The 12,769-nt window shown below is 38.2% G+C and overlaps 1 protein-coding gene across 1 annotated transcript in view; it reads right to left on the bottom strand.

The window, feature by feature from the left end:
- The window catches only part of LOC132397635 (5-hydroxytryptamine receptor 2C-like), a 109,440-nt gene that overhangs the window by 76,405 nt on the left and 20,266 nt on the right, over window positions 1-12,769 (bottom strand). The window contains exons 2-3 of the mRNA XM_059976407.1: window positions 5,345-5,545; window positions 187-986 (exon numbers count right to left, since the gene is read on the bottom strand). Of these exons, the coding sequence (XP_059832390.1) occupies window positions 187-986; window positions 5,345-5,545 (1,001 nt within the window). The remainder of the gene's footprint in view (window positions 1-186; window positions 987-5,344; window positions 5,546-12,769) is intronic.

The following is a 12,769-nucleotide window of genomic DNA, read 5'->3' on the forward strand; positions in this document are numbered from 1 at the left end:
AGACTAACAGGCTGACCTTCTAGGCCTCACATTAGCCACAAATAGGGGCCTAGCATATTAGCTCCAACATTACAACAACCAATGGCCTTAGATTCTATGCCACAATTTACATGCTCATAGCCTAGTCTGCTATGCCAAATGAGATAGACAGCTGAAGATTCCATGTTCTATTTACACACAACTAACTTTTTCACTGATAATTATGCAGTTGTTTATAGAAGATACTGTAGATTCTACTGTCACATGTAGTCTTTCGTCAGGGGCACTAAGTCTGTTGCTCGGTGACTTATTTCCATTGATCATGCTGGTCATTTCAAGATTCCTCTCATGTATTGCTGACGTGGAAGCAGTAACAGTGAAGTGATTTTTGTTTCCTTTGTATTGACAGCAAATGTAATGGGAGAAGGCTCGGCGATAAGCCCCGTTAAAGAGCGTATAAACCAGTGGATTGACACCAGATGAAGTATAACCAACCCATACAAACACGTTGAGGAGGTCTCCAATGATGTCTTCATTGCAGGAGTTTTTGCAGATGACGGACATGACATTAGTGATGAAGAAAGGACACCACATAACTACAAACAGGAAGAATACAATTCCAAGCACCTTCGAAGCCCTCTGCTCATTGTTAATTGATTGCATGGCCCCTTTCCGAAAGAGTTTAGCTTCCTTATTTGAGGGTGACCTTGAAGTTTTCTCTGGAGTCTCTGATTTTTCTATCATTGCCGCATTTTCCGTTAAGTTCCCCTTTTTAAAAACATGCAAGTTTGTTCGCTTTTGTTTTTGGTCACCTAGAAAGACGCTGATCTGCTTCTGCAAAGTCTGTACCGTCAGGCAGTAAGTAAAAACCATTATAATCAGTGGGATAAAAAAAGCTACAAAAGACCCAACTAGCATAAAGCTTTCTTCATTAATAACGCAGCTGTTAACAATAAAAACCCTGGATTCATCTTCAAGGCCAATGACAAGGATTGGCATCGAAATGCCTGCAAAAGATAATTGGAAGAATATGATGAAACAGTAGAATATTTCAAACAAACCATCTTAAATGAACATCAGATGAAAAGGAGAGAGGACAAGCATATGACAAGAAGACTAGTTTATCCTGTTTGCTCCACCACCCATGATATAATCTGACTATTTGCTATATTTGTTTACACAGTGAATGGGAGGGCACTGAGGAGGGTGATAGAGAATACAGGTCCATAACTTGTTGAAAGTGGCACAGGTAGACAGGGTCATAAATAAAGCTTTTGGCACATTGGCCTTCAAGAATCAATGAATTGAGTACAGGCAATGGGACATTATGTTGAAGTTGTATGAAACATTGGTGACTCTAATTTGGAGTATTGTGTGCAATTTTGGCCACCTACCTACAGGAAAGATGTAAACAAGGTTGAAAGAGTGCAGAGAAAACTTACAAGGATGTTGCTGCGTCTGGAGGACCTGTTATAAGGAAAGACTGAATAGGTTAGGACAGTGTTCTTTAGAATGTAGAAGATTGAGAGGAGATTTGATAGAGGTATACAAAATTATGAGGGGTATATATATATAGGGGAAATACAAGCAGGCTTTTCCCACTGAGGTTGGATGGGACTACAACCAGAGATCGTGGTTCAAGAGTGAAAGGTAAAATGCTTAAGGGGAACGCAAGGGGAAATTTCTTCATTTTGAGGGTTATGGAGTGTGGAATGTGTTGCCAGCACAAGTGGTACATTCAAGCTCAATTTCAATGTTTAAGAGAAGTTTGGATAGGTACAGGGATGGTAGAGGCATGGAGGGCTAGAGCAGGTTAAGGGAAGTAAGCAGTTTAAATGATTTTGGCATGGACTAGATGGGGCAAGAGGCCTGTTTCTGTGCTGTACTTCTCTGTGACTCTATATTCTCTCTTTTTCAAATTATATCCTCGTGGATACATCTGGGCAGAATTCTTTCAAATCCTTAACTGCACAGGTATTTCAGATCTGCCACTTTTTGTTTCATTTCTACTCCCTTGTTGATGCTTGTTGGGCACTTTGAGCAATAAAAGTGAATCTTATAACTTCCTTGCAAGCCTGCTGTGTCCACTCCTGCATTGGCAGGAATGTTGAATGCTTTCAGTTAATGTCAAATTGAAGTTATCCAGACTGGTTCAGGAGTCTGATTTTTGTAGTATAATACCAATTCTTGAACCTGGTGGTGCGGACCCTAAGGCTCCTGTACTTCCTGTCTGATGGTAGTAGCAAGAAGAGAGCATGATCTAGATGGTGGGAGTCTTTGATGATGAAGACTGCTTTCATGTGGCAATGCTCCATGTAGATGTGCTCAATGGTGGGGAGGCTTTGCCCGTGATGTACTGGACTGTATCCACCATTTTCTATAGATTTGTAGAAGTTGTACAGCATTGAAGTAAAATCTGAAAGGTCATATTGTAGTTATATAAAACTTTGGTTTGTGCCACATTTGGAGTGTTGTATGCATTTCTGGTTGTTGTACTACAAGAAGACTATGGAGGCTTCGAAGAGGGTGCAGAAGAGCTGCACCATGTTGTTAACTGGATTAGAGAGTGTTAACTACAAGGAGATGTTGGACAATCTTGGATTTCTTTCTCTGGAATGCTGAAGACTGAGGGGCAATCTGATAGAAGTATATACAATTTTGAGAGGCATAGACAGGATACCTAGTCAGAATAATTTTTCTCAGGGTGGAAATGTCACATGCTAGAGAGCATAACTTTAAGGCAAGAAGTGTGAACATTAAATGAAATTTACAAGCCTTAACTTTTACACAGAGAGTAGTAGACTGATAGTATATAACTTCACTCAACCCAACTCTGAACTAATTTGACAAATCTACAAACTCACTTTCAAGACTTGACAACTTATGTTCTCAATATTTTTTTTATTTGCAAAGTTTGTCTTCTTTTGCACATTGGTTGTTTTCCAGTCCTTGTTTATGTGTACTTTTTCATATATTCTATTGTATTTCTTTAGTTTCCTATAAATGCCTGCAAGATAATTAATGACAAAATAGTATATGGTAACGTACAGTTTTCGGACTTTGATAATAGATTTACATTGACTGGTTACATTTACATTAATTTCTTAAGACCATAGCTCCCGGAAAGTTGTCACTTGCAGGAACTATGATCTTGCACCCTAATCACCAAGAGTTGTCACTTGCAGGAACTATGATCTTGTACCCTAATCCCTGAAAGTTGTCACTTACAGGAGCTATGGTCATGCGCCCGAAATTCCACTTTACATTAATGCTCAAAAGAGATGTACCATTTGCTGTATACTTTCCTTTTACGTACGACCTCTCAAAATACAAAACATCATACAGTACTTGTCTGAGTTAAGCTTCATCTGCTATTTCTCCAACCAAATTTCCAACTGATCAAATTTCCTTCTTATCAACAACACTGCCAATTTTTGTGTCATCTGCAACTTTACTAATCAACCCATCTACACATTCATCCAAATAATTTTTATCTATCATAAACAACAGAGGTCTGATCAATGATGTCCACAGAATTCCAGTAGTCAAGGACCTGCAGTCAGAATAAAACTTCTCCATCACTACCCTCTTTCTTCTACTGTCAAGCCAATTTTGAAACTAGTCTATAAAATCACCATGGATCCCAAGTGTCTTAATCTGAATCATCTTAACATGTGTAAAGCTTTAGTAAAGTCCATGTATACAACATCTACTGCTGTTTAAAGTGAATCATCTTCTATGCACAAAGCCATTCCGGCAGCCTTGTTTAAGAAGGGAGGGAGGCAAAAGCCAACGATTTTAGAATTAATTATAACCATATAACCATATAACAATCACAGCACGGAAACAGGCCATCTCGGCCCTCCTAGTCCGTGCCGAACTCTTAATCTCACCTAGTCCTACCTACCCACACTCAGCCTATAACCCTCCACTCCTTTCCTGTCCATATACCTATCCAATTTTACCTTAAATGACACAACTGAACTGGCCTCTACTACTTCTACAGGAAGCTCATTCCACACAGCTATCACTCTCTGAGTAAAGAAATGCCCCCTCGTGTTTCCCTTAAACTTCTGCCCCCTAACTCTCAAATCATGTCCTCTCGTTTGAATCTCCCCTACTCTCAATGGAAACAGCCTTTTCACGTCAACTCTATCTATCCCTCTCAAAATTTTAAATACCTCGATCAAATCCCTCCTCAACCTACGCTCCAATGAATAGAGACCTAACTTGTTCAACCTTTCTCTGTAACTTAATTGCTGAAACCCAGGTAACATCCTAGTAAATCGTCTCTGCACTCTCTCTAATTTATCGATATCTTTCCTATAATTCGGTGACCAGAACTGTACACAATATTCCAAATTTGGCCTCACCAATGCCTTCTACAATTATTGATGAAATGACTGAGTACTTAGAAATATATGATAAAATAGGGCAAATTTCATTAAGGGGATATCATACCTGACAGACCTGTTAGAATTATTTGAGAAGGTAACACACAGATTAGGCAAAGGAGAGTTGCTGGACATTATATACTAGAATTTTCAGAAGTTCTTTGACAAGGTGCAGCACACAAGGACACTAAAGAAAGTAAACCCATGGCATTAGAGCCAAGGTACTCATATGGAGAGAAGGTTAGGTGACTGGTATGAGACAGCAACTGGGTACAAAGGGGTCCAATTCAGGATGGCTGCTGGTGACTAGTGGGGTTCTGGAGGGGTCGATGCTGGGACTGTATCTTTTCACTTAATATGTTAATGATTTGGATGAAGGAACTGATGGCATTTTGGCCAGGTTTGTAGATGATACCAAGACAGGTGTTGTCATAGAGGCAAAGAATCTGCAGATGGACCTAGACAGGTTGGGAGAGTGGTAGTGGTAGATGGAATACAGCATAGGGAAGTCTGTGGTTATGCACTTTAAGAATAAAGATGACGAGAAATGTTTTTAGCCAGAGGGTGGTGAATCTATGGAATTCATTGCCAAAGATGGCTGTGGAAGCCATGTCATTGAATATATTTAAAGTAGTTATGATTAATAAGGGCGTCAAAGATTATGGGGAGAATGCAGAAGATTGGGGATGAAAAGCATAATAAATCAGCCATGATTGAATGGTGGAGCAAATTCAATGGACCAACTATGTCTGTTACATTCTTATGGTCTTTCAAGAGATGACTGGTTTGAAATAAATTGTCCGATTGGTGGTTCAAAATCAAATACAGAAAAAACATAACTATCTGGAGCATGCAGTATTTTGAGTTCTATATAATGGAGTATTGAGGATGGATTAATTTGATTGAAAGCAGTGACTCATTCATGGCAAGAAATAAGCAATTACTGGTCTAGAAGGAAAAGCAATGCTTACCTATTGAAATGGTCCAGACTGCAGTGATTTTTATAATAGCTATGGTCCGTGAGTTGAAGCGGCTGTGCTCGATAGGGTTCCGAATTCCAATATAACGGTCCAGTGATATTGCACACAGATGCATGATGGATGCAGTAGAAAATAGAACATCTAAATAAATCCAGATAGGACATAGCTTTTCTGGGAAAGGCCATGTATTTTCTGAAACACAAACCAATCAGTTTATATATATATATATGTATAATCATGCTTTTGTGTACTTATTTAGCGATACAGCCCTTCTGGTCTTTTGAGCCATGCTGTCCCAGCAACCCCGCAGGCCCCAGATTAACCCTAGCATAACCACGGGACAATTTACAATGACCAGTTAATCTACCCAGTATGTCTGTGGAGTTTGGGAAGAAACCGGAGCACCAGAGTGTTTATACAAAACTGTGGTGAAATTGAACTGCAAACTCTGGAACACCCCGAGCTGTTGTAGTGTTATATTAACCGCTACGCTGTAAATATATACAAGAGCTTGTTAATCCCTCTGTTTTCTCCCCTCATCACTCCTTTGGTGAACTCTATCTGCCTTATGGAACAGTTCAGACTTTGATCCAGTTAGAATACTTATGGGTTTGACTCTTATTCTACTTCTGTTCCAGTTGTTGCTCAAGTGAAAGCCTGCAAGACTTGCAGACCTGCAATAATGTGCCATGTTCAAAAAGATGGCATTCAATGTGATTATAACACTGAGCTTTTGTATAAGTTTTGTAGAAAACACAGGTTACGTACACTCCTGTGGAGGGAACCCATAGGATGATGTTTTGCCTATTAGGAAACTGCAAAAGGCAAGTTAATCAGAATCAGAAATTTGTTAACTTAGCAGCAGCAGTTCAATGCAATACATAATCTAGCAGACAAAAAAAATAATAATAAACAAGTAAATTAATTATGTACGTTGAATAGATATTAAGAAAATATGCAATAACAGAAATACTGTATATTTTTAAAAAAGTGAGGTAGTGTCCAAAGATTCAATGTCCATTTAGGAATCGGATGGCAGAGGGGAAGAAGCTGTTCCTGAATCGCTGAGCGTTTGCCTTCAGGCTTCTGTACCTCTTACCTGATGGTTACAATCTCTGTCTAAAGCTTTGTTCACAAATGGCATCACTGAAAGGTATGGATTTAGAGAAAGCTGCCGTTCTTTAAATGTTAAACAAATTTAATGAAATGTCGTCAAGGTCTTCAAAATATCAATTGCTGAAGGAATGAGTTTCTTCACTTTTAACTTATTTTCCAGAGCATGATCGCAATGTCAAAAGGTACCTCCCAACATGTTAGTGGATAGTATAAAGGTTTTATGAGCAATTACTTTTGCTAGTACAGCAAGTCCATGAAACCAGCAAGATACAGATTGTTACTTTATGGTACAGTTCTTCTTTGCAACATTACTTGGTGATTTTCACATTAATAACGGAGCACACAATTCACTCGGGATTTTCAGAAAATTCTATCATGGCTCTTCCAAATTGAAGCGGAACTACCAATCCAAATGTCCACCATCCTTGGCCTGTCTTCCATACGTATTAACAGGAGCAGAAAAAGAGAATACAGGGGTTTGTTGAACCAGCATTTGTCAGGCCTGTGTAGACAAGTCCATGAAGTTGGACAGCTCTTCCACATCTTTGATCAATATTGTTGTAAAAAAACTGATTTTCTACCACTGCAGCTAGCAGTAGATAGGAATCAAGTCCAGCAGGTATTTAGAAAGAAAGGAGAAACAATGATATCATGCTCACCTGATGAATAGTTAATTTTCTCATAAGTTAAAAAGAAAATACTGGAAACACTCAGAAAATCAGGCAGTATCTATGGAAAGAGAAACAGTTGACAGTTTGGGTTGTAGACCATTCATTGGGTATGAAATGTTACCTCTGTTTCACTTTCCACAGATGCTGCCTGACCTGATGTGTGTTGCAGCATTTTCTGCCTCTACTTCGGGTTTCTAGCATCATCAGTTTATTGAATTTCTAATCGCTTGAGCATACCCTTTTTGCCATTGTGCTTTCAATATCCCTGAAAGATTTATAATGGGACTTCAATATTCTTTATTGTATCTTGCAGTCTCAAACATTGGCATGTTAAAAATAAAACAATTGCAAGCATGGGACAGTTGAATATCCATGTGCAGACTACAAAGCAAAACTCGGGATGAAATTCACTATCAATCACTTGGAGAGAGTGTCTCTGACAGATGCAGGTCTTTAAATAGATTGTGGGTGTTATGCTTTGTAACTTCAAAACAAACTAATTTAATGGAAGAGATGGGAGTCCGAAATATGAGTCTAACTTTGTGTTCACTTTAAGCGAGGTGCGCACGTGTCAGATGCAATTCATATATTTATACATAGAGCTCATAAAAAATTATTTTACATAAACAAGACTGCTTTATCAACCAATATATGTACGATTACTCAAATATTACTGAAATATTAAATACACAGTACTCCTTCCTGCTTAGCTATAAATTCCTACTCAATACAGAATGCATCCCGACTATATACACAGTGTATTATATAATACAAATACTATATACAGACCTCCACAGCATAGTAAATTTTAAATAGCCGCATTCGTGCCTTAAGATTTAATGCTGTGGAGGATTTCTTACTCTTGTGGGATAAAGTTTTCCTGACAAAGGGGATGACTTTGCTCGGTAGACAAGACTTGCGGCTGTGAAACAATATCAAGTTCTGGGGTTTCCTTATGTTGGTTGTAGGAGTTGATTCTGAGACTGCAGGAAGCGGTTCTGATAGCCGTAGCCACCTTTCTTCTTCTAGCTTGTGCAGCTTGATCTTGGGATCTCTTAATAATCCTCCTTTAAGATCTGATTTCTCCTTTTGGTTTCCTGATCCAAATTATCTGATGAATCCACTGTTTTTTTTTATCTCCTATTGACTCATTTTTTTTGGATGTCCATTCATCCAGCTGGGCTTTTTCTTTGCATCTACTACAAGCAACTTTTGTCTCCCAATTGAAGTTCATGCAATAATCTTAATGCATGCAAAGAATATTCTGGTTCTTTATACTCACAAAGGCCAAATGCTTGCAACTTCCTTGAAGCTTCTTGAAGACTTCCAGCTTAAAACCAAGCACATTTTGCAGGTTCATCTCAGCACTGGTAAAAGTGGAGGAACTGGGGCTTTTGCTGCATATTTCAGCCATTCTGGGTGATTGTGTAGATCTAAGACAGTGTGGGGTCTCTTTTTGTTTCACTTTGGATCATTTCTGCCATAATAGGGAGACTTTCGATTTGCATTCACAAGAATACATCAAGAGTGTCCTTTTTTTTGTAATTTTTCTGGTATTTCCTTTCCAAAGGGTAAATAGGACAATCTTTCAGCATTTCCATGATTAGTCATCCTTTAGAATTCAATCTTGAAATCGTGACGTCCAAGAAACAATGCCTGTCTCTGCACTTGTGCTGCTGTTAGTGAAACACCCTTCAGTGAATTGAAAATGAACACTGGTGGTTGATGATCAGTAATGGGAGTAAACTCTCCCATACGAGTACAGGTTAAAATGTTCCACACCCCAAAACTGACTCAAGACCTCTCAGTCAATCGGTGCATCATTTTTCTCTGCAATGATAAGGGAACGTAATGCAAAGTCTATGGAGCGTTCACTTCTATCACTCAAAACATGTGACATGGCTGCATCTATACTATAAGCTGAGTTGTTACAGGCACACTTCAATGGATGATGTGGATCATAATGGATCACTGTGCCTGACATCATCACTTCTTTATCTTTTTGAAAGCTGCCTCACATTTTTTTGTCCATTGCCATTTCTGTTTCTTTTCATTATATAACTCGTAATGAATCATTTAAAAGGACAAGAATGCTTAATCAACCTATATATATACAAAATTACTCAAATATTACTTTAATATTAAATACACAACAGTGAGACTTAATAATAGCAATGTTCATTCAAGGCACCCTTGATTAGGAATTGTTCTCTTAGTTTAGAAAATATCCCTAGTTAACAAAGGTGAGAGAGGATGAACAGGGAAATATAGAGGAATTAGCTTAATATCTATCATTAGAAAATTACTAGAGTTAACAATAATTAAAAATCATTAAGAAGATATTAACTGAACACCTTGTAAACTTACTATTGATCAAGAAAGTCAGGAAGTGTTGTCCAGGTCTGATGAAGCAGTTTTAACTTTTAAAAAGATGACAAAAATAATGGGCAGGAGAATAAATGAGGACTCGTGTTGACTGTCAGAAATGAAGTGATGTTATTATTGATAAGTTGTGAGTAGCAGAGGTCCTGAACTAATTTTGTGAAATATCATTACCAATCTTCCTCCACTCCCTGTTTTTTGTTGTGATGCCAACTAGCAACCCATTCTGATACCTTTCCTTTAACATTACCTGGGAGGGGGGGACACCTTATCCATTTGTTTATCTAGATGAGTTACATCTACAGTATTATTATTACCTCTTCAAAACATAAATAAGTTTGGTTAAGCAAGACCTATCCTCTGGAAATCCATGTCTGTTGTTTATTATCATACTTTTCAGATGTGTTGTTCTCTCCTTGAGTATGGAGTTTATTGTTTCTACCATTAATGTTAAGTTGTCTGGTTTATATATACTGCGCAGTATATCCTTCTTAAAGATATGAGTATATTAGCTCCCACAAGTTTTTGGGAAATAAATCTTTTCCTAACTAACTATTATGAATCGTAATGCCTCTGTCTCTCTTCAGAACATTTGAATCCAGGGATTTATCTTTAGGAATTTATTATTTTATTACACATATATATATATATATATATATATAGATATATATTTCCTCTTTCCTTTTTAAGTACACTTATCATATTACTTATCTCAACCTCTAATGTCATACCCACCTGTTCTATCTCACAAAAGTGAAATAACGACAATATTTCTGCCACATCACTGCCGTGAATTCTTTCAACACAGTTTCATCCATGTGCACTAGTTACTAATATCTGTTAATTTGGGTTCATTTATAGTGCTTAAAATTACAAACACCTTTACTTTGTTGGCATGCTTGGTATACAACCCCCTTTCTCATTATTTGTTATTTTTGATATGCTAATGAGAAATATTAACAGGACGTGTACAGTAAATGGCAAAGTCCTAAGCAGTGAAGATGTACAGAGGACTTCTGGTCCAAGCTCACAGCTCTCTAATAGATGGTAAAGCAGGTGGTTACTTCACTTTGGAATTTACCAAAGAAACAGAACAGATGAACATGACCTTAAAAGAGCAATATGGTAATTGAATTTAAAGTGGAAAGTATTTTAAGGAAGTGGATACATATATAAAATTTCCACTCGTAGAGAAGAGAATTACCAGAAAACATCAATGCAGTCTTTTCACCAAGAATTTCCTATAAACTGAATTCCCTAGATTGATATTTCCCATTAATATAAAGAATGTAGAATAAATTATTTTATTCAGAATGGTAAAAAGATGGAACAGATCTATAATGAGTGGTTGAGATGAATGGTAACAACAGTTAAAGGAATTATACAATTTTACCAGAATTAAAGGTAGAGAGGGGTAAATTGATTGATTTTGATAAAGGAAGATGTGATGAGGCTTGAGGGAGCTCAAAATGGTTGGGTTGAATGACTAGTTCAAGTGTAAGTAAATGTGAGAGTATCCAATTAGGACCAAGAGGGATGTTAGGACTTAAGGGTTAGCGAGACTATGCCCTGAATGAAAAGTTATTAGAGGTAGTTTCTAGGGGATTTAGAGATCTCTAGATATTGATCACACTAATCTTCCAGTAAGATGGTGCCATTAAGTGGCAATATTTTGCATGCAGTTCTGATGGGAATCACCAAATATTCCAAGTTAGGACTACAGTACTGCAGCTGAAATCCACAGTAACACCAGGGGCATTTCAGCAAGCAGCATTGCTTTTAAGATGTTTTAAAAAATCCATCAATATTCAAAATTGATGATCCTCAAACAGCAGACTCAGGTTGTGAGAGCAGTTCCCCTTGAAGAAAACTGAAGCAGGCATGCCACATGGTCTACAGGTATGATTGAAACACAAAAGCTTCTAATGACCTTTCTGGTGATTGTAAAGCCTTTGGAAACTAGAACTGAAGATCTCAGAGCAAAATTGCTCTGGACTGCTCGGGCAGGCACTGCAGGAACTGAGCAATCCTGGTCACCTTGAAGAGGTCTCTGAACAACTGCCACCAACATATCATCTGAGGAACTAGAGGAGTCAACACACCTGACCACTGCGGTTCCACCATCTAGAACACATACAGTGCCATCCCACGCCCACACTTTTGAAAGTCTGATCACTTGGCTGTACTTCTACTCCCAGGGTGTAAATAGAGATTAGTGACAGCTGTACCAGTGTTGAGGACCAAGAAGCTATAGTCAAGGGAAGTGGAGGAGACTTTATAGGGCTGCATTGGGTTGGTGGACTGGACAATATTCTGGGATTCTTTTTTGAGTCTGAATGATTATGGCACAGTTGTCACCAACTTCACCAAAACTTGTGTGGATGACTGTGTGCCTTCAAGAACATAAGAAAAATTGCAAAACCAAAAGCTGTGGATGGACTAGGAGATTCATAGCCTGCTGAAGTCTAGATCTGTGGTATTCAAGTCTGGTGATCCAGAAGTCCAGGTACAGCCTATGGAAGACTATTTTAAGGACAAAATCAATTCTGAAGTTAGAGACAGAAATGGATGCACATCTGCTGTGGTAGTGTTTGCAGGCCGTTAATTCCTACAAAGTAAAACATAACATCATAAATGGCCATACTGCTTCATTCCTAGATGAGCTCAACACTTTTATGCACACTTTGAAAATGAGAATAAAACTACACGTGTGAATCCCTGCAGCTCCTGTTAACCCCATGATCTCTGTCTCAGAGGCTGATGGCAGAACATCTTTTAAGAGGATGAATGCTCATAAGGTGTTGGTCCCTGTTGGTGTATCTGGTAGGTCTCTGAAAAACTGTGCCATCCAACTGGTAGGTGTGTTCAAGGACATTTTCAATCTTCCTTTGTTGCAGTCAGAGATTTCCACCTGCTTCAAAAGGGTAACAATCACTCCATTGCCCAAAAGCACAGGGTAAGCTGCCTCTACAACTATCATCTAGTGGCACTCACACCTACTGTGATGAAGTGCTTTGAAAGGTTAGTCATGGCTAGAATCAGTGATTTGCTAGGGTTTACACAAGCCCGAAAGAGGAGCTTGAAGAGAAGTAGTGTGATTAATGAGAAAACAGGAATATAGAGAAGTATGTGTAGCTATCGATAAAGTACTGGAAAACTCAATGAAGCCGGAATCTTAATATGAGTCATTAAAGTGTGGTAAGATGAACAGAATTGTTCTTTTGTGTAATAGGAAATTATTTATAGC

The sequence above is a fragment of the Hypanus sabinus genome, chromosome 8 (genome assembly GCF_030144855.1).
Source record: "Hypanus sabinus isolate sHypSab1 chromosome 8, sHypSab1.hap1, whole genome shotgun sequence".
NCBI lineage: Eukaryota > Metazoa > Chordata > Chondrichthyes > Myliobatiformes > Dasyatidae > Hypanus > Hypanus sabinus.